General features: G+C 44.3%; 2 protein-coding genes and 1 long non-coding RNA gene across 10 annotated transcripts in view; 2 read left to right on the top strand and 1 right to left on the bottom strand.

Moving 5' to 3' along the window:
* CFAP20DC (CFAP20 domain containing) overlaps positions 1–10,462 on the top strand; it is a 57,926-nt gene extending 47,464 nt beyond the window's left edge. For 2 of the 7 annotated variants that reach the window (XM_015874919.2, XM_015874917.2), the window contains 2 exons: positions 7,458–7,549; positions 10,354–10,462. In XM_015874919.2, the coding sequence (XP_015730405.1) occupies positions 7,458–7,549; positions 10,354–10,426 (165 nt within the window). In that variant the 3' untranslated portion in view covers positions 10,427–10,462. Of the gene's footprint in view, positions 1–4,318; positions 4,816–5,699; positions 7,420–7,457; positions 7,550–9,983; positions 10,153–10,353 lie in introns of those variants that run through there. The other 5 variants (XM_015874916.2, XM_015874915.2, XM_015874922.2 and 2 more) reach the window with 4 other exon arrangements.
* The window catches only part of LOC107319795, a 28,843-nt gene that overhangs the window by 3,555 nt on the left and 463 nt on the right, over positions 1–24,825 (bottom strand). The window contains exon 2 of the long non-coding RNA XR_001557946.2: positions 18,420–18,505. This is a non-coding gene — a long non-coding RNA (uncharacterized LOC107319795). The remainder of the gene's footprint in view (positions 1–18,419; positions 18,506–24,825) is intronic.
* Positions 19,150–24,789, top strand: FAM3D (FAM3 metabolism regulating signaling molecule D). 2 transcript variants are annotated; one of them, XR_001557942.2, is made up of 11 exons: positions 19,150–19,300; positions 20,131–20,217; positions 20,942–21,049; positions 21,195–21,218; positions 21,724–21,847; positions 22,015–22,073; positions 22,215–22,265; positions 22,867–22,951; positions 23,303–23,429; positions 23,549–23,809; positions 24,009–24,789. XR_001557942.2 is itself a non-coding variant. In XM_015874937.2 (10 exons), the coding sequence occupies exons 2-10, from the start codon at positions 20,205–20,207 to the stop codon at positions 23,636–23,638; spliced, it is 681 nt and encodes a 226-aa protein (XP_015730423.1). In that variant the 5' UTR covers positions 19,150–19,300; positions 20,131–20,204; the 3' UTR covers positions 23,639–23,976. The 2 variants fall into 2 exon arrangements, 1 of the variants encoding a protein (XP_015730423.1); XM_015874937.2 differs by lacking the exon at positions 24,009–24,789 and having other exon boundaries at positions 23,549–23,976.

Raw genomic sequence — 24,825 nt, 5'->3', positions numbered from 1 at the left:
GAGCAGCACTTAGTACCAAGTGTTTTTGCTTCGGATGCTGTCCTTTGCATCTCCATGATGCTTGCCTGAATGGGCTTTTAAGAGAACTGGTGATGGTGTGCAGCCCTGTAGCATTTTTTGCTAGGCACATTTCATTGTCACTCTTCCCTGAATAAAGCACCGGTGCCTTTTTAAGGTGAGACAACAGGTTTTCTATTTATTGCTGCCCATAGAAGGCAAATCAGATTCATTCCTTCAGCAGCCCATATTTGTGTAATGCTACCAGTTGGGATACTGCATTGCTGAACTTTTTGTGGCCAATGAGACAACTGTTTCAGGCTTTCCCAGGACGCAGCACATGCTGCTGTTCACGTACTGACTGGCCATCCCTTGTTCCTGGCAGGATGTCTGAAAGAGATCTGTATTTTTTTTCTTACAAAGTAAAACTGCCAAACTGGCTGGGTTTCCAAGGGCACAAAGTGCCCACCGCCTCCCTTCCCTGCCACCCCGCTATCATTTGTGTAATTGCTTTGATCCATCACACAGAGCGTTGCTTTTGATTCCTTTCTGTGATTTTGCTGTCGGAGACAAAACAAGATGTTTTTGAAAAATTAGAGCAAGTTAGCACACTTCTCTCTTTGTTGGTAATGATGAAGTTTCCAGCTTCATGCTGTGCCATTCATTGGATTAATACACCAGAAGGTCAGAGTTCCTGAGCATCTATTTTTTTTTATACTGTCTTGAAAAAGAAAGGTAATTTTCACAGGCTGGGAACATTCAGCTGCATCACCTTTAACAAGTTTGATAATATTAAAGTTAGTGTTCTGTTGAGTCATGTTCTCTCTACTGATCTTTAAAAGCCCTCCGGCTGCGTGTCATCCATTAAAAGTTAAATGGGATGCAGCCTACATTCGGGATGGGCAGAACAGTGAAGTGCTGTTAGCGGCTGACCGTGGAGAAAAGGAATTACTTTAATTGTGCCAAGAGTCATTGGGTGCTCGATTCAGGTGTTTCTTGAGTGGTAAAACAGTAAAGGATAATTTTTTTAATGTATGGTTTATTTAATTGCTAAAAATACGTGAAGAAAAGAAGCAAACCCTTCCTAACAGATACTTAATTAAGTGTGGAAATCTAGTTGAGTCACCAGTGAATATCTGACTTACATGATTAGAATTCATTTGTTTAAGATTAGGTTAATACACTGGAATTTTAAAACACTTGTGCAGGTTCTTTATTTGTGATGTATGCAGTTGGTCTTCTGATAAGTGAATCTAAACCAGCAAAGAATAAAGGACAGGTCTTTTACTCAAGTTAGATGATAACGACACTCTTTTAGTGTTGTTTACATCACTACCAAACATCAAAACTATAATGTAGCCAGCAAGTCAACAGGGTGATGCATCAGAAGTCTGGCCTTTAAGTAAATCACAATATTACTGTTATTTAACAGAAACTATCATAGAATCATAGGATGGCGTGGGTTGGAAAGGACCTCAGGGATCATCAAGATCCAACCCCCTTGACAGAGGCAGGGCCACCAATATCCACGTCTGCTACTAGACCAGGCTGCCCACAGCCCCATCCAACCTGATCTTGAACACCTCCAACAGTGATAGAAGTTTCATGTATTTAACTACGAAAACTTGACCAAATAGCACAATTACGTTAATTACAAAGAAGTGAAACCTCCAAATTCAGATCATCCTTGTTTATAGACCGATGAACATGAGTGGTATGTTCCAGATATCCTGCACCAGTTTGTCATTTGAACTCACATAATAAAAGAAAAATGGGAAAGCATTAAGAGGCCAAACTTTGACCTGATGACAGTCAGCCTGGTCATATTGTCCACAACAGTAACAGCACCTTGCAGCGCCCAGATATCTTGCTAAATAAGTTGAATTCACATTTCCCTTATCATCCTGAATCCAATCTATCACCAATACACAAACACATATTCTGATGTAAATCCCTAAGAGGAACAGATTGAAGTATTTCATGCATGGTTACATTTGGGCTGTTTATGATCTCTTTTTAGTTATTAATTCATTGGAAATAGATAATTTTGTGCTTTTTTATTAAATCTCTTTGCCTCCATTAGAAGTATTATGGTGTTTGGTGGGCTGGACTTGCTGAAGTGATCTGGAGAAAGGAAAAAGTCATTTTGTAAATACACTCATGATTTTCTAAATCTTAGTGGTAGCAAAAGAAGAAAGTTCCAGTAAAACATACAGCAAATGAAGATATTATGTATTAGGGATGGAATGAATCTGTCACTTTGACGGATTGTGAGGCAAAGAACAGATTAACAGATTACTCATAGTCAGAGTGCAGCTCACTGTGAAAAATGTGCAGGAAATGATAAGTGTTGGTTTGTGCTGATTTAATGATATTTTGAAACTACAATAACACTCTGGGAGAATAATACAATGCAGCTCACGGCTTGCATTTTTTGAATCATCAACACATTGCCAGATTAACCTTAAATCCCTGTGATATTTCTTTTTAAAATACAGTTTTCAGTTCATTCAAAGCCATACGGACGTGCATATTTATGTTATTTTTCAAGATTGTTATTACAGTGTTCACTCAAAAATCTTTGATTTGTGTATATAAATACGCCCCCCATCCCTTCAGTATCAGTGCCTCTCTTTCTTCTTCTGCATGCTCACTTAGTTCTGCATTACGCTCACTCAGTTCTTCCCATCTGAAGTTGCGTAGCAATGAAAAGTGACTGATTTAAAAGATAATTCTGGGTGTTTTTTGATTTAAGGCGTATTTTGTGAGAATTTGTAAGAACGTTCACAACTGAAAAAGTTCAAAGCACTTTAGATGCAAAAATGGACAACTTAAGGCTAAGAGCTTCTCAGTTGTTACAGACAAATATGGCTTGCACATGAAATCTGATTTCTTGTTGGGTTGGTTTTTTTGTTCAAACAATAGGATTTCATTGTTTACATAACAAAATACATCTGAATAATAACCTGCAGAAGTCCTTGCTGCACTACTGGAGCTAATGTTGAAGGCATTATATCTATGGAAGTGTTTCTGTTTAAAAAAAAAACTCATTACACATCCATATGTAATATATTACAAAGTGGGACAAATCAGTGTTTATAGGTAATCTGATGTAAGTTAATGAAGTTCCACGTAACCTTTGAGTTCAGCAGGTATGTAGATAACTGAAAATTTGGATCTGCTGATCTACAGGAACCTAAAACTAATGGAGTTTCCAAAAAAGATAGAGCAATGGGTGAGGGGCTACCACAAAGCTAGGTGGCTGTACTGACTTATTTGAGTATTAAGTTGATCTCTATCCTTAAAAATCCAAATAAACTGGGGAAAAATAAGTCTTCATCTTACCCATTACAAATATCCAAGCTACACTGAACCACTTTTTAGGTAGGAGCTCATACTTTGCATTTACCTGACCATGGTAAGGTATTACTTGGAGCGTGTGCAGTAGAATCTGTTTCAGCATTATTAAATATTATTAGTAGAACAGAAGTGTGTGCTAAGGTTTTAGATGACAGTAGCAAAACCTGTCAAGAACTGATCTTTTTTCCTTACAGCTATTTTGGTAGTCTTGATTCATATAGGAGCATTCTCTGATCCTCCACAGAGTTAATCGAATATTCATTGTAAAAAAAACAATTCCACAGATGTGCTCCTCTTGTTACCACTCAGGCATCAGCAAGTTCTCTTACAGTATTCATAACAATTTCCTACGAATTTTATGCATCTAAATATCATCTCTTGTGTTCTTTATTGGTCATGCTCTTCAGATGCTGAATATCCTGCCCACGCCATGTTTTGTCCCTGATACTAAACTTATGTCACCTTTTCAATCCATGGTTTGATGCAGTGCGGCATTTGCCTTGCATTTCTTAAGTGCACTGCTAAGCTGACCTAACATTTTGAATATTCCTTATAATTCCTCTCCAGCCCATCAGACAAAGCTGTTGTACTAAAACTTCAAAGCATTTTAATTTTGTTAATAATGCGAATTAAATGATCCCATTGATTAAAGTAGCACAAATTAAATCTTATCCAAAAGAAAAGTGATAAAGTACGCTATCTCCATTCACAGGAATGCTTAAAACCTTTTTATTATGAGGCTTGCCATTTTCTCAGTCCAGCTAGCAGGACTGCCTGAGAAGCAATCTGTAACTAAATAAGAGTATCAGCAGCGTTCATCAAGATTGAAATCAGAGCCTCTGATTATTCATTCTTCTGTTGATGGTATTATTGCTCATGGAAAAAATTTTGTATGGGATTGTCTCTGATTAAATCTTTGTTTAAGTGCTGCTTAAAAAAGCATTGCTAATTTTCTCAATAGATTTCACCAACGGATGCCACTTTCTGCAAATCCTTCTGTCATAAAACTGAAGAACTGTTGATAAGTCCTGAAGATTACTCCTGTTTTCTCTCAGGGTTCATCTATCGTGGGATCTTTCAATACAAGACATTTATTTTCCAAAAGGTTTCATATTTATTTTTAAAGAGAAGACTATGACATTACAAGATTATATCAAGCGTGTTTTACTCTATCTTGGTATGGAGAATTGCTTTGAGAATAATTAAGGCTCTCAGTGCCAGCATTAAAGATGTTGGCCCATCTGAATGTGTGCAGAAGCTGTTGGGAGCCCTTGGACAACAAAACTCACAATGTCAAAAGACAATACTTAGCATTCAGCATTGTTATCAGAGAAGCTCTAGATAGTTTATTGCATGTTGATTCTATTGGTTATAGCTTGAGGCACTGATAGCACAAATAGAGTGTTTTAATTAGTCAGAGTGCTTGATTAGCTTTTCTGTTTTAAGGAGATAAAGCAGCTTTTTAAAGAAGTCTGCCCCAGAAATATTTTTTTTTTAATTTTTTATATTTTAATAATGATAAATAGTTAACAATAATTTAATGTTTTAATAAGAAATAATAAACTTGTTACACATTTCCCTTGCCTCAATCATAAATCCCCATACCTCTGCCTCCCTCTGGAACCACCAAATTCCCAAGCTTTTACACCAGAACCAAGCAATAACACATCAGCTGATCCAGATGCCTCAAAATAAAGAGGAAAGTGAGCAACTTGTTTACACCAGGATTAAATAACTGGAGAACTAAATAGAGGACAAAATCATCCAGATAGGGACAAATCATCCCACCTCTGATTTCTCAAATCATGTATCTTTAAACTTTTCCAAACCTATAGAACTGTGTACATGCTCTAATGCTTCTTTGCTTTTCTAACTGCATTTGTTAAACAGACTGAGACCAAGCACCATCCTTCCTCTACTATCCCACTGGATATCATGTGCTGATACTTAACTGCTGCTTCTGAAAGCTTTCAAAGCTTTGGTGTAAATGAAGAATCTTTGGGCGTACTCATGGGATACAAAAATGGTACACAGTGACAGAGAAAGCTAATAATGAGATGTCTAGACAAGCATATTGTGTGGATGAGTTGTACCAGTTCTCATTGGCAGAGCAGCCAAGGAGGAATGGTTGGAAGTTGGACATAAATGTGAAAACGGAATGATGGGATAAAAAAAGATGTGAAGTATGTTTTTTACATATTGAAATGATGGAAGAATCTGTATCTTTTCCTTTAAGTCTCCCATACTACTTGCTGGATTTCTACACCAGCAGTTCTGTTTCCTGAGGCATAAAATTAGTTTTTTTCCATTTTGACTGCTAACTGATAGGTGGTTGTCCCCAGATTCACCCCAGATTATGTGTACGTGCCAGCAGGAGATGATGTGGAATCAGCAACAAGTCCTGAAGTAGCAGAAAAGCTAACAGCAACCAACAAAAAAGCAACTGTCATATTTTAGCAATTGCAGCACATGACTAAAGCCTCGCCAGATTTCTCTGTCAGAAACAAGTCTTACATGGGATCTTTGAGCCTTTTCAGAAAGTAGAAGTGCATCACCTGTTTACTTGGTGTTGGACAGCTGATACAGTTGGGCAGTGTGAAGAAATCTGCCAAGCTTTGGGAGAATTCATCCTTTCTTGAGGAATCCCTGGAAGCTACTTGCACAGCCCCAGCTGATCTTCCAGTCTCTAACATGAGCTGGATGCAGAATGTCTTGTACCAGCTGCTGGAACAGCCATGGGCAGACATAAACTGAATTAACTCCAGACTGACTTAGCTCAATAGAGCTGCACTGTTCCACCAGCACAAAGCAAACACGGGAGGACTTAATGACCCCTTTTCCCATCTGCTTCCTTTGCCTTGCAGTGAAATACATTGGTCAAAAAGGATGGATCTGGTTCCATCAAAATGAGATGATTTACTGAGGTCGCTTGAATTCCGTTTCAAATGTTAAATTTCAATCACTGAGTTTAGTTAATGGTGATGTGGAAGCCTGAATGCGTTACAGCTTTTAACTGCTGAGCAGGAGATATGGGAACATAATGAAACATCAGCTATGCACAGTGTACAGGGATTAGCTTCTTGTATCAAAAGAATTGTGAGACGTGGTCAACTGCAGAAGGGCTGCCTGAACTTTGTGACTTGGATGTGTCCTTCCAGGGCTTTGTTTCTCTGACTGTATCACTTGAATGAAATCTCACACATGTTCTTCCTACCCACTTTCTCAGTGGAAAAGTCTACCTTTCAACTTGCAATAAAAAGCAATAGCAATAACAATAAAAAGGACCGTTCTGTTTTCCTTTTTTGAGCTGTAACAACTGAAGGCAGTGTATCATAAAGTGGCGTATCGGAAATGAACACTGAACTTTGCATCAATGTATGATAATGTGAAAATCATTTTTAAAAGCTGTCACAAAGTAGCGTTCAGCAGAGGCATAAACTGCCTATAAAATTAAATAGGTGAAGAAGTCCCATACTCTCCTGTCTGTGATAAAGATTACATCAAAACTTTTTTCTTCCTAGAAGCAACACGGATTTGTGACAGCTGCAATGAGAAGAGATCTCTGTCTTATGGTCAGCAGCTACAACTGTGTTATGGTCGATAACAAATTTTATCCATAACATATAACAAATCTTATAACACTAACACTGCTGGGTCACCCAGTTGGATTGGATGATCTTGGTGGTCTTTTCCGACCATAACAATCCTATTCTTCTGTGATTCTGTGACCCTATAGAGGGGGCTGCAAGCAGTGCCAAATCAATGGTAACCAAACAGCTCTTGCAACTGCCATTAAGCCTTTTTCCCAAAGATTTTTGGTTGACCTCTATGGTACCATCAAACACAGATGGCTTCTCACAAGTCTATTGCACAGCAAAGGACTCTGATGAGTCCCATAAGCTTTCAGAGCTCTGGGGATTATGGTTGAGAAAGTAATACCAGCTGAAGATTTTCAGCGTGAACAGGTGAAAATGCTAAGGAAGGAAGGAAGCCTTAACTTTTTTAATGATGTTAGCTGTAGGCCATATTTTTATAATAAAAAACTCACAAATAGGAACACAAACTGTGCTTTTAGATCTGATTTGGTTCGTGTTTTTCAGAGACTGGTTGGATGCGTTCAGTCCCCCCATCACTCCTGCAAGCCAGAAATTGGAAGACCACATAAAATCTTCATCAAATCAGAGCATTCCAGGTAGGAATTAGTGCAGATAATGGACCAGGGTAGAAAACCTTTTCTGAATGCTGTTCCTGTAGTGCTGGTTCTGCTTTCCAGTAGTTGTTCTTTTAAACTGCTGCATTTTGAGTTCAGAGTTAGTTATTATTTTCTGTTCAAAATAACAGATTTTTTCATGCCTTTGATAGAAGACTAATGTAAGCAGTTGTAGATTCATAGTGTTCTTGTTCAATATAGATTAATCCCATTAGAAAATACATCTTACTTGTTTAAGATCAGGAATTGATGAGAGTGAATATGGAAAACAAAACAGAAAAAAAAAGAAAGAATGCAAAGGCTAAAACTGATGTTGACAAGAACCGGAACAGGTATATATGTGGTACTTCTCATCCGATTAAAAAATAAATAAATATACCTTTAAGTGAAAGCTCAGCACAGTTTCCAAAGGCAAAAATTGCTGAGTTGCCACCTCAAGTGCTCCAGTTTTTTTCTTCATAACAGCGTTTGTTTAGAGAATGGCAAAGAACTTTGTGGAAACTGGAATGTCGTCGGCAATAGAATAAAACATATATCTTGTTTTCTTCAAACACTCCTTTTTTCTTACTTATGTGTTAGGAAATAGGGTAGATACCTGCATTTTTCTTCAAGTCCAGGGAATTCGATGTGAAATCTCATAAATCTGACCTGTGTATTTTGATTGCCTGAGGATGAAGATGTCTCAGTGATTTACAGTCCAGAATAGATTATGGCCCCCAAATTGGCCGTCTTTTCATAGATGTGTATTTGTAATTGTTTATGACAGCAAAACAGAATTCTGCTGTCAGGAGGGACCTTGCTTTGAAGAACCAAATAATGTGTTTTGTTAAGGGTCCTAAATAAGCCCAAGAGAATTGGACAGTAATCCTTGAGTTAAAGACATGTTGGATATAAATCTGTGAAAGGTCTCTGAGAGTGTCTTGATGTGGATTGATGTCTTGGTGTCTGGATTATGAAATCCAAGGCTTGCTGCAGTAAAGCTTGAATCTCTGTCTATTTTAACATTTAGATGATTGTCTCTAAAAAGCCAATGAATCTCTGTGTGTGTTTCAGAAATTGCTGGATTTCTCCTTCTAATTGACACCACATTTTCCAAACTGTTTTGTAAATTCTTCCTCAATTCATTTTCCTTTATGCTGAAATCTTTTCATGATGTGTCTGTCATGGCACATTTGGAGAACAGAAATTCTCTATGTGTACCATCACTTTTTATTTTGGCTTTTTCTTTTTGCACATTCATTGAATCTAATTAATTTCTGACTCAGTTGGAGGAAATAAGAGACCAAGAGAGCAGTTCCCTGACCTTTCATCCCCAGTCTGGGCTATTTCTGAGCAACTAGAAAGTCTTCCCTATGAAAGTAACAGAGAAGAACCACGGTGGTCTTAGCAGCTGTGGGAAGGGGAGACATGACTGGCACAGTAAGTGCCTCACCCGATGCTGATTGTGTTCAATATCAATGAGTTCCTCTCAAAAAGTTATGGATCGTACAGCTCACATTCAGCTTATGTGAAAGACAGGTTTAAAAAAGAAGCCTCATTATATATATAAAGCATCTGTAATAAATCTGTCTGGATTCATCAATGTATTTTAGGCTAAGAATTCATTTCTGTAACCTAAAAACTTTGTTGAATTCTATATAGCTTTAGACAGCCTAGCTCTAAAAATTTTATCATCTGGAAAAAATCTTATCTACTCTCTGATATTGCAGGGTCTCTTATAATTATTTTGCCTTTGTTTTAATTTAATAACAGATACCAGAAATTAAAATGCATTTCTAAGAAGCCCCAGAGTTCATTTGTTCTGAGCAGTTAGGATGCCACACTGCCTTCCTCTACTTAAGGAGCTTTTTATTTAAATTTTAAGACATCCATACTTAGAACTAGCAATTCTCATCTGCAGATATTAATTGGAATTTATACCTTTGCATATGTAGTTAAAGGTCCTATCTTAGGATAACACTGTATCTTTTCGTCTTGCTTTGATTTTTATTAGCCTTCCTACAGTGAAAGAGCTCACTGTCACAGAAAAGTCAATATCAGCTCATTTATTGCAACAATACTGACACTTCTGTAAGCTGGTTGGACTTATTTGTCATACGATTTCTTCATCCAATAAACAACTGTGAAATATACTAAATGCACCTTACCAGCTACCTGTAATGTGTGTATAACCAGCAGTAATGAATACCCTTTAAATGCCAACAAACTTTAATGCTGTTGTTGTGAAACCAACATGACAAGCAGCAAGTCTTCAAGCAGAGGTGTTTGTGCTGCTTAATTTTCTGATTTCCACATTGAATAGTTTAATAATACACAGTTGGATTCCTACAGTCCTTAGGACCAGCCAGAAGTATTTCCATGTTATTCTTCAAAGTGAATGAGAGTGATTTACTCTTACTTTCCACTCCTCACGCAGGTGAAGATGACCTGAATGCTGACGAAGATGAGGAAGTCCTGACTCTTTTGTATGATCCATGTCTGAACTGTTACTTTGACCCAAACTCTGGGAAATACTACGAATTGGCATAGCCAGATCATGAGAGCGCACTGTTTTGTATTCAGAATAGATTTATCTTCTAACTCTTTGTGAAGTGTGACTGGGCTGTATAATTTGTCATGTAATTTAAATCTTGAAGTAACCAGTAGTTTTGCAAACAGAGGAATATGTTTTGTAAATAGCGTCTTGTTTTTATAGTTTCCCATTAAGCAGCAATGCAGTGGAAAATCACGTAGCGTAGAAGTTCTGGTGGGTAAGACATTTATTTGTTGGTGTCATTTATTTCCAGCATTCAGAGGTTTCACGTGGGAATGAATGAAGCTGAATCAAGAGCTTTTGTGGTGGTCATCTCTAACTTATAGTCTGACTCCAATAAAAAGAACTTTTTTCATTCATCATTTATTGGATTCCTTTGTACTCCCAGGATACACACTGTGGCCCAAACAGACACATTAAAAGGTGTCTATTTCATAAGCTCCCTTTGTCATCAGAAAAAAGATCATAGGATGGGCTCTGGTACCAGCTGCCCTCTATTTTCTGCTGTAATTTGAGATGGCAGTAAGGAGTGATCGTTTCAGCACTCAGAAATTGGAGCTTTGTTCCATGTAAAAGCAAGAAGGTGTGTATGTGATCCATATGCATACAGTCCTCATACGTTTATATTAGTTTTTCTGCTATGCTTTGCAACATAAGAACAAAACTTAGGTATCCCATGCACAGTGTCTTTCAGTGCATTTTCCAATGAGGGACCCAGAGTTCCAACTTCGAGACTGAAATTGCATGCATCACAGTGCAGTTCAGTATGTAACAGTTTTCTGGAGAGAGTTAAAGTGGATGTCAGCATCACGTGGCAGAAGTGAGCTATGGACATCTCTGGCGATTCGTGCTCTGAGTTTCTACTTGATTATATCCAGCGCTGTTCCACAGTAATCATTTGCAAGTTGATTACTCAGTGAATTTTTAAGAATAATGTATTGGAATGTCATAAAGTGAGCTTACAAAGCTCACTGGCAAGTGATTTAAAATGTTACGTCTGTAAATTATTTGTAATTATGGATGCCAGTTAATGAATATCCAAGAATCAATTGAAAATGCAGTTGTTAATAGTGGCTTGGCACAGGGTCAGATTGTGTATTTGGCTCCCGTGGCAGGTACAAACATATCACTGCCAATTGATTCCAGCAGCACTGAAATCCACAGGAAGACAGATTCTGTGTGGAGATAATTTACTTATCCTGCCTTAGCCAGTTTATCCCAGAAAGATTTACATCTGTTCTTGCTAATGCCATAATCAGTTTAAGAGTTCAATGAAATCATAATTTTGCCCTTCAAAACTCAGATCCTGGCTCACACACGCTTGTATGTACACAACTGCTTTCTGTTTACAGTCTGTTGTGTGTCCTCAGCAGCCGTGTGAGCTCTGTGATGCTGAGCAGAGCACCTCTGTCCCAAAGGGCTCCCACCACAGGACAGCAGCATTGCCTTTTCCCCTCTGCTGCCATGTTTACAAGGTAAGAAGACATGACAAGTACTTATTATCCGTGTAACCTTCAGCCATCACATGCTCAGTTTTGGTACATCTTGAAAGTTTGGGTCACGTGGCAGGACTGCACAGGCTGGAAAATCCATGCAAATTGTTTTGCATAATGCATTTCATACTCAATTTTTGTCCATAGCGTTTCTTAATATTAAAAAAGAGACTGTTTTTAAGCAATGAATTATGAGCAGAACAAAAAGACAATCCGGTCTCTCTTTCCTACGTGGTACTTCTGATAATCACCTCTTCTTTTGTGGTTACTATAGTAACTCGGCATCCTCAGCTGCCACCTTTTCTGGCACTTTGAAAAAAAAAATCTATTGAAATTCAGTTCCCTCACAAAGTGAAAGCTTGGATTCACGGCACCCACGGGAGTGTGGCAGTGTAACAACAGTGCTTCTCTTCTCCTTGGTTCTGGTTCCTGTTGAAGTTGCTGTTAGCAGCAGCGCAGGAGCTCTCCCTGTGATGTTCTGGATCCCACTGCAGTCCCTATGAGCCTCATCCACCTCCCCCCAACCAGGAATAGGTTTGGGGTGCTGCTGCTCCATAAACTCATTGCCATAAACCACAGAGCCAGGCTCCCAGCACCACTGTCACTGCGCTGTAGTGCTGCTGTGCTTCCAGTAATGCTTCCATTACACTGCTTGGGTTTTTTATCTATTAACAAGTTTATTATTGGATGATTGCATGTTTTATCTTCGTGGGAGACCAGAAAAAGCCTAGGTCACAAATTACAGGCGTCATTTCAGAGCGCTGCATATTTATTAGGCCATCTGCTACCGCCGTGCTAAAGGCACAAACCTTCACTCCAGCAATCTATTCGCAGCGACTGCCTTACCACCTGAGGTGGAAAATACTAAAGCTCTGGATGCATTTATTATCACGCTGAGTAATTTTCTAATGCGTTCACACAGCTCAGAAAACATCCCGTACAAGAGTTTGGCTGCTGCTTTCTCACTGGGAGGGCTCTCTGAGGAGGAATCCCATGGTGCCGTGGGTTTGTTGCATTGGGCACACGGTGGCACTGAGTTTTGTCATTCAGTGCTGGGTCATCATAGAACCACAGGATCATTTATCCAGAAGGGACCCCTAAAGGCCATCAGTCCAACCCCCCTGTAATGAACAGGGACACCTACAGCTCCATCAGGTGCTCAGAGCCCATCCAGCCTGGTCTTGGCTGTCCCCGGGGACCAGCTGGGAAAACAGTTCTCCATTTCGAGATAATTTCAAAGCTCATGGACAATTATTTTTCTGTGGAAATGCTTTTCCAATGAAGAGCTTTGTTTGCTGAGCGTTCCCTTCCCATTTCCAGTGCTGCTGTTCCTCATCCCCTGCATTAACACATTACCACTGAGAATGAATGACTGCACTTTTGGCTTTGTATCTTTCTTCCATATTTTTGACAACTGTTTTTCATGCCTCGCATAAATCACTGCCAACCCACGATAAAGTCAAGTGCATTCAAAGCCTGTGCATATTTAAGTTTCTGCTTCTCCTTTGTGCAATAGCCCATAGCCATATTTTAAAGCAGTTACAGTCTTTGTTACAGCCTTTTACTAAGCACACACACATATTGCCATTTTTTGTAACTGGGTTACTGAGCACACTTTAATGACTCACGCAGCTCTCACGGACGATCATGTAAATCCTTCTTAATTCACAGTTTATTGACCACAGTGGTTCTGGATGAGCATCTGGTGCCAAACTCCCTCCTGTGGGCACCGCACCACCTGCTGCCACGTCTCCATGGAAATTCCCAAAGTTCCTCTTGCAAAACCAATGGCCGTGCTGCAGCCCTTCAGCGCATCTGCAGGAAAACCCAGCAGGGCGGCCACGGTGTGAGGAATGCTGAGTAACCCATAGGCAGCAATGAGGGTGAGGAATGTGTCAGGCAAGTTCGGCCACAATAAATACCTACTTAGCAGGCAGAGGACGTTCAGTTCTAAATCAAATTGCATACGAAAAGTGGAAATTGCTGAGACTGGTATTTACCTGTGAAACCAGAATTACTTCGTGAAGAAAATAATTACAGGCACAGACTGTCTAAAAACCAGTTGTGAGTCATTATCAAGCAGTTGAGATGGAGACACCGCTGTGAAGTGCAGCGTTCAGAGCTACACCCCACATTTTGTTCTGGTTGCGTTGCAATGCCTTTCAAGTTAAAGGAGGTCTTCTAGGAGATGATAAACCCCATGAAGGTTTAATAAATCAGCACAAGGGAGAAACCCTATTACCAGAAAAGGCTGATGAGTTCAGGGAATTAGTGGGGGAAACATGAATATTATACTAAAAGCAGTTGCTTATTGCCAGTATCAAGGCAACAGTGAGGCAGCTGAGCTCACCTTTGGCTCTGCACTACAGGGACACATTCAGGGCCATGTCCCAGACCGTGTCCTGCAGATGAGGAGCTCCAAGGAATGCAGCTAAGGGCCCTTTGCTGCAGCTCTCCTCCCTGACACCTACGCCTCATGATGTCTTATGAGGTTGGAAAGACCACTAGGATCACCTTGTCCCACCATCAACCCGTCACCATCACACTAAATCCACCTTCTCTTGAAAACCTCCAGGGATGGTGACTCCAATACTCTCTGGGCAACAGCCCTGGCCACCCTTGTGCCAGGCTTGTGCCACCCTTGTGCCAGAGCAATTAATGGGTTTACAGCCACACAGCATTCCAAGAGGTTTTCTGAGGCTGGGACTCTTTGTCTCCTCCATCAGAAAGCAAAGCAGCACAGCCCCTTGCTCATCAAATCCCCCAGCACTCTTGTCTTAGCCCAGAGTAAGGACTAAACAAACACATCTAAACAACTGAAAAGCACGTCAACATTCAACTTCAAAAGAAAATGCATTGAAGTGTGAAATTATACCTTTTATTCCATAAATCTCCAGCAACCGGCACAGCTCTATAACTTGTATCACGCTTTAATACTGGCAGAGTTTAACACACCATGCAAACCCCATAAAGTAATTACATTTCATCTCAACAAAGAAACAAAATCCCAGCTCATTCATCCCCCTCCATCCGAGGAAGGATTATAGACAATTCAGTGCATGTCGATTTTTCCTGGCGATAAATCCAAAGCAGGTCACCAACAAAATGGTAATGTGGCTTCCCCAGGCAGCTGATTTACAGGGAAAAGCAGAGATATTGTTTGGTGTCCTTTAAGGCATTGTCACCCTGCTAAAACCCCTTTGCTTTCTGAAGCTTCTTGAGGTTTATCCTCTACTTACAAGCAGCTTAAAAACATAAAACTTACCAAGAAATGACCATTTCCATGCCTCGCAATTACTGATCTGTTGGGTTTTGTTGCTTTGGTTGTATGAGTTTTGCGCCAGATCCTCATTCAGCTTTTAAAGAGTTGCTTCAATTTGCAATAAATGAAGTGATTTGAGCATCAATGGCAGAAAGACAGCAGAAGGCTTGGACATATTCACACCTGATGGCACCAGCCATTGCCTGGCCACCAAGCCACCAAGGTTCCCTTGGGCCAGCAGGGCTGGGCCAACTATACAGCTGTTTGCCATGATGGAGATGGCCAGAGGTGCTTCTCCACCAGGCACAAAACATCACAGCCCCAAAGACTTTCTGCCATCCCAAAATCAACTTCTGGGAGGGCATGAAACACACTGGGAAAAAGAAAGGGCACGGTGGACTTTACGATATAGCTTGGTTCCCAGTTCACCCAAGAAAGCAAAGACATGAGCTGGTGTATGCAGCTGTATTACCATAGTGAGATCTTTTGTACATGGAGAGTTGGCGGTGAAACCTTAGCAGCAAAGAGGGTTAAGTTCTGCTCAGCACCACCAGAACCCAGAGAAGGGCAAAGAATTTGATGGGGAATTTTGATTTTAAATAGTTAGCAACCTTCCTGGGAGTCTGTGAGCAGCTGAAGGCCAAAAAAACTGCAAGGTGCCAAGTGAGTTACATAGGGCAAAGAATTTGATACTGTTATAATCAATCGTAATAAAATCAGCAAGGAAAAATTATAGAGACATGAGATGCCAAGAAAAGTCATTTTTACTGCCCTTCTTCTGCCTGGTGCAGGCACGGCACCAGGGCAGCCCCAAGGGTGCAGACGGTCCCAAACCATCACAACAAAGACACGGTTACTGGGTAGTAACTCAGCAGATGGTGACTTTTTAAAGTCGATCAAATACAAATGATACTTTCTGAGTTTGTTCCTTTCCATCCTGATTCTCAGTAGCGTGTTCAAATGTCAGGGAGCATCATATTTCTATCTTTTATTTCCTCTGTGAGAAGAAATCTTCCTTAAGAAGCCTCAGAATTGCATCTTGTGAGAAAAGCTGTGCTCCCTTGATGAAAGCAATCTACTTTACAAACATTCCAGAGTACAGTAAAAATAATAGATGCAAAAAGCCCCACTGGCTTTGTTCTCAGTGGAGACTTTTAATTTCCATTGCACTTTTTACAGAGATATTCTGTCAGCACTGTGATGCTTTACTGGGTTGGTGGGACCCATTGACAGCACAGAGCTAAGATCTCTTCTGTGTCCCTGCATGGGCTCCCACCTCTGGGAGCTTCCCCTGTCGTTCCCCCACTGGGGCAGTCTCGTTCTGCCCCACTGCATTAAGCAGCAGCAGGTTTGGAGCACTCAGATGTTGTGTCCCCAAAGCCTGCCCTGCCACATCCGATAAGCTAACCTGGGTAGCACAGCATGTAGGATGGCCGTATGCTCAATCAAATATTGTTTTTCAGCCACACGGAAGCAGCAGAAGCAGCTGCAAATTAACTCACTCCACTGAACAAGACCCAAGAGCAACTTCTTCCCACTAATATAGGGCCAGTCTGGAAACGTGAGGTGAGGAGCAGGTAGAAGCAGCTGACCCTCAGTGCCACATCTCCACGGTTCTCAAACACCTCATGGGATGGTGACCCCACCAATCCCTGGGCAGCCTGTGCCAGTGCATCCCCACTCTCTCTAAGAAGAAAGTTTTCCCAGCATCCAACCTGAACCTCCCCTGGTGCAACTTAAAGCCATTACCTCTCCCATTACCTGGGAGAAGAGGTAAACGTGCCCCAGTGCACAGGTGGGAGCGCAGCACTCGGCATCAGTGCTTCACCCAACGTCTCTCCATATTTAGTGCAAGCAAAGCAAACTGGAGGCCCCAAAGGCTCAGCCATTGGTAAGGCAGAGATTTGTCCCCTCTTGTCATTAACTGCCCAAATCAGAGCTGCAGAGCTGGCACTATGCTCCACTACACTTTGTAATGAAATCACCGACTGTGCCTAAGAAACAGATTTAATGATATGGTACTAATAGAGTCACACATTTCCCATGCAAACATTCATGATATACATCCACACCCTTTTTTAAATACTGCTTTTGCCTCATAACAAAGTACCGAGCACAGACAGCACCAGCTGGCATTGAGCAGAGGACAGCAAGCACTGGAGCACTCCCATAGTTAATCACATAGAGAAGGAATCTGTGGCTGTGGGGTCAGAGCTCACCGTGGGCATCCATCTAAATACCGAGGCTCTCAGCAGCCAAAGGAGCAATGCAGAGGGGCTGGGTGCTGCAGAGAGGCTGGGTGTTGTAGCACTGGGGAGGGATCTGTGCTCCAAGTCCTCACTGAGCAGTCACGGAGCTGTCTGAGAGGCAGGGCAGGGACTGGGGGTCTGAGGAATGGGAGATGCGCTAATTGCCTCCGACAGGCGTAATTGCTACAATTCAGAATGCTAAAAATGTGAAATTAGGAATAATCAATGGATGTTTATGATCTGTGTCTATACCGTGAATTCAGCTAATACAGAGTAATTACACTCTTCTAATTCCTGGTGTTTGTCATCGTTGGGTTGCAGAGGAGTCCTGCAGAACAATCACAGCGGATTGGCTGTGCTAGAGCTGCAAACCGTGGGCTTAGCTCGGCGCGAGCTAATTTCTCTTTTAATGGTAAAAGCGGTTATGATTTCCCTTATTTATTCCTCTCCCCGAGCGCCGGGGGCTGCGCCAGGGCTGCAGCGGGCGATGGATGCGCTGCACAACAGCACCACCAATTGCCGGGCTGGCACAGAGCACGCACCCACCGCTGTGCTCCCCTTCCAGGAGGCACTTGAGCCCCTCGCCCCTTCCCGTGGCCCCGTACCTCCTCCAGGATCCATGCCCCCCACATGGACACCGCCACTGGGGTGACAACCATGAGGTGCGTTATCAGTCTGCAGATGTGATTCATCCTGCAGGCAACCCAACGCTGTTGGTTAAGGAACTTGTGCGTGTGTGCAAAGCTAACTGCCCGTGGTGCAGTTATTGGTACATCTAATTAGAGAAAGAAGCCTCCAGCCTTTGGCAAAGAAGGGGCAACCAGACGCACAGCATGTGGGGCTCCCAGCCCCATGAAGGCAGCAAGATTGGGAAAGCGAGCGGTGCTCCAGCAGCAGCTGCAGGCAGGACGGGATCTGGCCTCTGTCCCACTCCTGGGCACAGCCTGGTCACCACCACTGCCCGCAGCCCTGCCCTCCTGCATCCTGCTTGGCTCCGCAGTGGGAGCAGGGCCTCTCCCTGGTTAACCATTGACTTGCAGGGGGGTATCTGGCCGCAGGCACCCTCCTGAGCAGCCAGCATGCAGCCAAATGTTTTTATGGGCCAAGGAAACTAGAAACGCTCTGGCAAACAGTGCTGCTACAGCAAGGAGCTTAGCAGTGCACAGAAAAGCAGATCTCCTGGGCTCCTGGGCAGGCTCTGGGTGGAGCCCATGCCTAAAACACTATGAAAATCTATAGCAATATTTATACAGGAAGCTTTTTGTTCCCAGAATGGTTTTTAAGCAAATAGGCTTCAGGTTTATCGGACAAATACCTCCAGTTATTGCCCGCTGTTCTCTGCAGCTCCTTCCTCCTCTCCCTCTCAGCTGGTGGCTCTGGCTGACAGTGGAGCGCTGCACTCTTTCCAGCATAAAAAGAAAAAGAAAAGAAAAAAATCAATCCAAACAATTAAAAGAGAACATAATAGAAATCCCAGGAGAGGGCTGCCCTCTTGTAACGCAATCAGGTTCCATCAATTTCACTGCTAAGGGACTTCACCCAATGAATTTTACCTGGGATTAAGGTGAAAATAAATAGCCCAAATAAATAAATGACTTCCCCAAAGTGGTAGTGTTTATTGGTTTATTTTTCCATTTCTCTCCCTCTGCAGTGAAATCAATACACTCATAGAAAACAACGAGTTGGGCAAAGCACTGTGCAATGGGGACGTACACGTTTGTGTGGGTTTGTGTGGGTTTGGCCTCACTTTCTGTGTCCCAGCCTGAAGTCACTGCCAGCTCCAGGCTTTACTCATTGCACAGAGGGGAGCTCAGTGAGCTCCAAATGCAACCCACTGCCAGCCTGGAGGTCTCACATCTTGCAGCGGGGGGTTTCAGAGATACAGGGCCGTGGGGCTGGCAGGCTGGAGGGAGCAGGGAAGGGCTATGGGGGGATGCAGAGATGCAGTGCTGTGGGCAGTTTCCCCACATGCTGGCAGTGGAACGGAACCCAGAGCAGGGCCAGGCAGGAAGCAAACTTTGTCTCCTTCCTCATAGCACATGAACCTGGACTCAGCCTTCTGCCCAGCCCTGCTACAACTCACTGCTTTTTATTTACCCTTCAAACAGGAAAAGCAACTCTCAGCACAGCTCCTGTACAGATTTTCTTTACCAAGCCTTATCTCCGAGCACAGCAGCACTGCGCACACCGCTGCAGGTGAGGTTCTGCCTTCGGGCTTCGGGGTGGGCTCCAGGACAGACCACAGAATGCCATGACCCCAGATTTGGACGGTAGGATTGGGTCCCCACGGGTGTCAGTGCTGTGTGTCCATGGGGGATGCGGTGGCAGCAGGGAGGTGGGTGGGTTTGGGTGGGAAATGGTTTGTGATCCCACTTGCAACCCCTCCTAATCCACATAGGTGCAGATATTGCATGATAAGGGAAAGGGAAAACATTTCTGCTCCTGTGCTGTGCATCTTTAGAGCTGGCACTGCTCTGCCAACGTGGGAATTGCTCCCAAACTCTGTTTCTTGTTAGAAATGCCTGCAGCTGCATCACCATGAGCCCAACATTAAGGGGGATTAAGTGTTCACTGAACAGAGAGAGAACGTCACCAGCCCTCGGCACCAGTTTCTTTCCTTTTCCTTCTGATTTGAAGAGAGTAGTTTGCTTTTCAGACCTCTCCAACCACGCCAGCCCAAACTGCAGGCTATCATATGTAAAACTCGCCATGCATCATCCCAGAAGGAAATGACGCAGGGCTGTGACTGCAAATACACCACTTGAACTCTTTCTTGTCAGAGGCACAGGGAAGAGCTCCTGGGGAAAGGGCAGTACCAGCGAGTGGCAGGGGACAGCCCAGGGCCTGCAGAAAGACTCTGATGCACCGGAGCCGGGACTTTGCCACATCAGGGTGGGGACAAGCATGTGCCCAACAGGAATCCATACATCTACAGTGGCTTAGTTCCCCATCTTAGTCAATGCAAATATGTTTAACAGAGCAGTTATTTTTTCATCTAACATCCGCCTGGTCTTTGTGGATTACAGCCACACTGCACAGTGCTTCTCCTTGCTCAGGGTGACGCGGGATCAGTGACAGCCCCTCACTGTGCTCCCTCAGCATGCGGGTGACAGGTAAGGATGGAGATGGGCTTTTACTTTTCCCAGTCCCATTTTGTACAGCTCTTTATGCCTATTTCTCATTTGCATGGCCCCTTTCAAGCCCGTCTGCACTGCCTTCCCCTCACCAACATCACAGGAAAGGACGTTTGTATAAGCATCAGGTTTTTATAGTATCTGTGTAGATTTTAGGCTGTTGTATATTTCCCAGTGAAACCCTCAGAGGCTGAGAAGTGATGGCTGCTGAGAGGTTCCTGCTTCCATAAGAGCCATTCAGCTGCAATCTAAGTATATTTTTCTACCCTGTTTCCATGCAGGACAGGAATGTTTCGCCCCAATGAGTGTTGCTTTAAAGCCAAATGCCAATCACATCTATATTAGCAGCTGCTTAGCTGTAGCTGGTAACTAATTGGGGGACAGCAGCCCTCCCAGCACTGGGAAGATAGGAAACACTTACATTTACATTGCTTTCTAACTAATTATCAGATCAATTTTAATGCAGAGAGGAGAATGAATAATGCCCTCCAGCAGAAGGGTGATGTCTGTCTAAGGATCACCACTCACTCTGGAGACATTAGTTAAGAGATCAGAGATCAGTCCTTGTAGAGGATGAGGAAAGGAGTGATGGCCACCTGCCATACCGCAGCAGCCACCTTATGCATAGGGAACCTGGGGATGCACAGACTGTGGGATGCCCCAGGGATGCCTGGCCCCAACTCAGGTGCTCCTCTCCCACCAGGCGTGATTCGGCTCCTGGTGCTGCTGGCCACGCTGCTGGGCTCCTGGTTCATCGTGCAGACATACTTTGAGCACAGTGGGATAACCATCAGCCTGCGGAGCTGGTTGGGTGAGTGCATGGCAGCCCAGCTCTGCTATCTGGGCACAGTGGGAATAGGGCAGTGGGAAGTGATGCAGGGGTCCAGGACACACACAGCCCTGGGGAGAGGTTTAGTTGAGCTCGTGGGGTGCTGACGTCTCCTTTGTGTCTGCAGGTGCCACCAGCAAGCCCAAGAGCAGTGAGTATCGCTCTCAGCTACATCTCCATACACGCGATGTATATCCACACATGGTGGGAGCGCGATGGCTGCTTGCAAGGCGAATGTCCCACCCTCCCAAATACAGGGGGGTCTCCCTATGGCACAGAGCAGTGTCTTCAGCAGGCACATGGCCCTTTACACATCCCATGCCTCAGCACAACACTCTCAAGCCATGGGCTGTAGGAAGCCAGCAGGGTGAGGCTTGCAGCCTCACCCCAGCTGAAAATGGGGAAACTCAGGGCAGAAAGTTCACACAGGGCTGGGCTTGAATGGGTGCCATCAACAAACGCTCACTGTGACACCCACCCTCTATTCACACAAAGCAATGCCCAACACCAGCTCATCACGTCCCATCCCAGCTCCATCACCACTCATCAATGGCCCTAGGACAAGGCTGGCATGCGCCTCACCCTGCAGCACACCCTGCACCTACTGGCAGTAGATGTGCACCAGCCCCAACCCCACAGCTCCCTGCTCCCCCCAGGCCCACCGCAGCCCCGCCACAAGTGTGAGAACAAGAAGGGCTGCCCCATTGACCACTTCGCCTTCCGGATCATCAGCGGTGCTGCCAACGTGGTGGGTCCCTCCATCTGCTTCGAGGACACGATGTAAGCAGTATGGGGGGAGGGAGGTGGCAGCGGGATGAGTCTGGCCTCTGCTGAGCAGTCTGATGGCCAGTACAGACCATTGGTGGTAAAACAACAGTGGAAGGAGTTGTCTTTGTGCCTGGGGATGGTTCATGGCCTGCTGCCACTCACTGGTCTCTGCTTTCCAGCCTCATGAGCACTGTGAAGAGCAACATTGGCAGAGGGCTGAACATTGCGCTGGTGAACGGTGAGTTGGGCCCTGGTGGCCCAAAGGCTTCATGCACAGCCAACATTAGGACAGCATCAATCACACTGCACGTGGGGGTGGGACCCAGGGGATCCTCTTTGGAGACCCACCCCGACTGTGTTGGGAATTTTCAACCCTCAGGAAAGAACGGGCAGCTCCTGAAGGTGGCATCCTTCGACATGTACTCAGGAGGTAAGCACGGTGCCCTCGGTGCCAGCAATCACCAGCGCTGCAGCAGCTCTGCTGTGTGTGCAGATAAGGGCTGCCGGACTTTGGCCAGCTCTGGTTGTGTCCGTGTGGCTGCTCAGGGTCACGGCTGAGCTGGGCTTCTGGCTCCTTTCTCATTTATAAAAGCTTGAGGAACAAAATCCTGCTAAACCAATCACTCTTTACATCTGTTGGTCATGAAACCTATATTGGTAACTCTGGAATTTTAAGAGAGAAACAGCAACGTCATGAGATTTCTTGCAGTCTGTCAGCAGCAATCAGCTGTTGTGCCACTAGATGGGGCATTGGACTCGAGCATCCTGCACAGCAGATGCAGGATGAGCAATAACTCCTGTAATGTGCATGAAGCCCCTGCTACCAGGTAGGAATTCTGCAGCCAGGCTCATTCCTGGTGTTGGGAATTTAATTCACATGAACAAGGTCTCACAGCTAGTGAGCAAAGTTAGCAGTATATTTCTCCTTATTGTCGTGCACAGTAGGCAAGCAGCAGTGCTGAACCTTCCTACCACCAGTACCATGCACAGCCCTAATAAAACCCTTTTCTTTTTCCTAACGGTCCTGCCAGATGTTACACAGCTGGAGACCTTCCTCCAAGAGATCAAGGATGGCACCATCATTCTGGCAGCCACTTATGACGACGCTGCCACAAAGTGAGTTTGGTCCCACACATGACCCAAGGTACCCCAAAACCAGCCGCAGTGCTAGGGCAGGGGGTGTTGCTGCTGCCAACCCCCACAGCCATGAGCTGTTGGCTCTTTCTTCTTAGAAAGAGCAGTGAAGCACTGGCACTGCTGCCCAGGGAGTGGTGGGGTCACCATCCCTGGAGGTGCTCAAACAGCATGGAGATGTGGCACTGAGGGTCAGTGGGCATGGTGGGGGTAGGTTGGTTGTTGGGCTTGATGATATTAGTGGTCTTTTCCAACCTTAATGATTCTATGATTCTATGACAGGAGGGGCCACCCACCCAGCACCATTCTGATGCTTTTTTTTCCATCCCTTAGGATGAACAAAAAAGTACGGGCACTTTTTTCAGCTCTGGGCAGCAGACACGTGAACGAGCTGGGCTTTCGAGACAACTGGGTCTTCTTAGGGGCGAAGGGGCTGAAGGGCAAGAGCCCCTTTGAGGAGGTACATCCATGTCCACCATCTCCCATGTCTCACCCACCTATATTCAAGCTTTTCCAATTGATATGCCCAATGCCACCTACCTCCTCCTGTTTTCTTTCTCTCTTTTTTTTTTCTTTCAGCACATCAAAAATGACCAGAAAACAAATAAATATGACGGCTGGCCCGAGCTGCTGGAGATGGAGGGCTGTGCCCCCAGGAAGCAAGATTAGCAGGGACACTGGCAGCACACCTGCATGGAGCCCCAGCCAGGTCTAAGGGGATGCCAACCCCCGCAGACTGACCCACACCCCCAGCCTGGTCACACAAGCCCAGTGGTGGCTGTTGGCTCCCAGGGATCAGCATTCTGGTGTGGGGACACTCGGTGCTCAGAGCAGCTGCAGGTGAGCAAGCACCCAGCCAGGCTCCAGCCAAGCTGCCCTAGTCTGTGGCTATGGGTTGATGTGGGACATTCTATTTTTCCATCTTCAAACGAAGCGTTTTGTGATATGTTTTCTAGTTGTTTCTTAAATAATGTGTATAATTATAAACCAGTACCTCCTTCCCTCCATTTTCGAGCCTAATCCAGGCTTTTCTCCACAGGCCTGGCATTGCCAACCCCTCTGCCACCAGCTGGGTTTCCCCATCACCCATCCACTGTCACAGCAACATACATGGCTGTCCCCTGCCCACAGACATGGGGATGCTCTGGCCCCAGTGGTCTTCCACTGCCATCACAGAGGAATTCCCTGTTAGCTGTAGTATTTTATCCAAGCTTATCCTCCTGCACTTAGTGTGCACCTGACCACACCGTGGGAAGCCTCTGCCATACATCGATCCCTAAATCTGCTGCTGCAGCAGCCGTTAATCCCGGGCGCTGAATCACCCACACGGCAGCAGCAGTGAGCACCAGCACAGCGCAGCAGACACAACAGCCCTCGCGCCACACACCCCACTGCACCGCCAGCAGAAATATGCCAACTATTTTAAGCCCCCTCAGAGGATCTGAATTCGCTTGTAAGCCAAACTGAAAACAGCCTGGGACCCGTAAAGGCTGTTGCAAAGGGGAAAGCAGCACCTAGTAGCAGCTACAGTGGGGAAAACAACCAACCCTGCTTGCAATGCGTTGTTTTGGCTTTACACCAGAAGCCTTTCTAAAGGAAATGTATGTCTCAGCATGCTAAAGGCAGCTATAAAGAGCACTGAGCCCATCACTGAGTGTTAGAGGTACACGCAGTTTGGGAACAGTAGGGAGAGCTGAAGTGCAGCTCCTGTGTGACCTCACTGTGCAGCCAGAGCTCCAAAGAGCCCTTCCTCCCCAACTTACTGCAGCCTGAAAAATAAATCAAAAATCCCACAGTGTTCTGGGAGTCATAAATACGGCTTTAAGTGCCATGATTATTTAGCAAATTGAATTTGC

The sequence above is a fragment of the Coturnix japonica genome, chromosome 12 (assembly GCF_001577835.2).
Source record: "Coturnix japonica isolate 7356 chromosome 12, Coturnix japonica 2.1, whole genome shotgun sequence".
NCBI lineage: Eukaryota > Metazoa > Chordata > Aves > Galliformes > Phasianidae > Coturnix > Coturnix japonica.
Note: the sequence above shows the minus strand (reverse complement) of the source record. Positions and strands in the feature narration are given on the sequence as shown.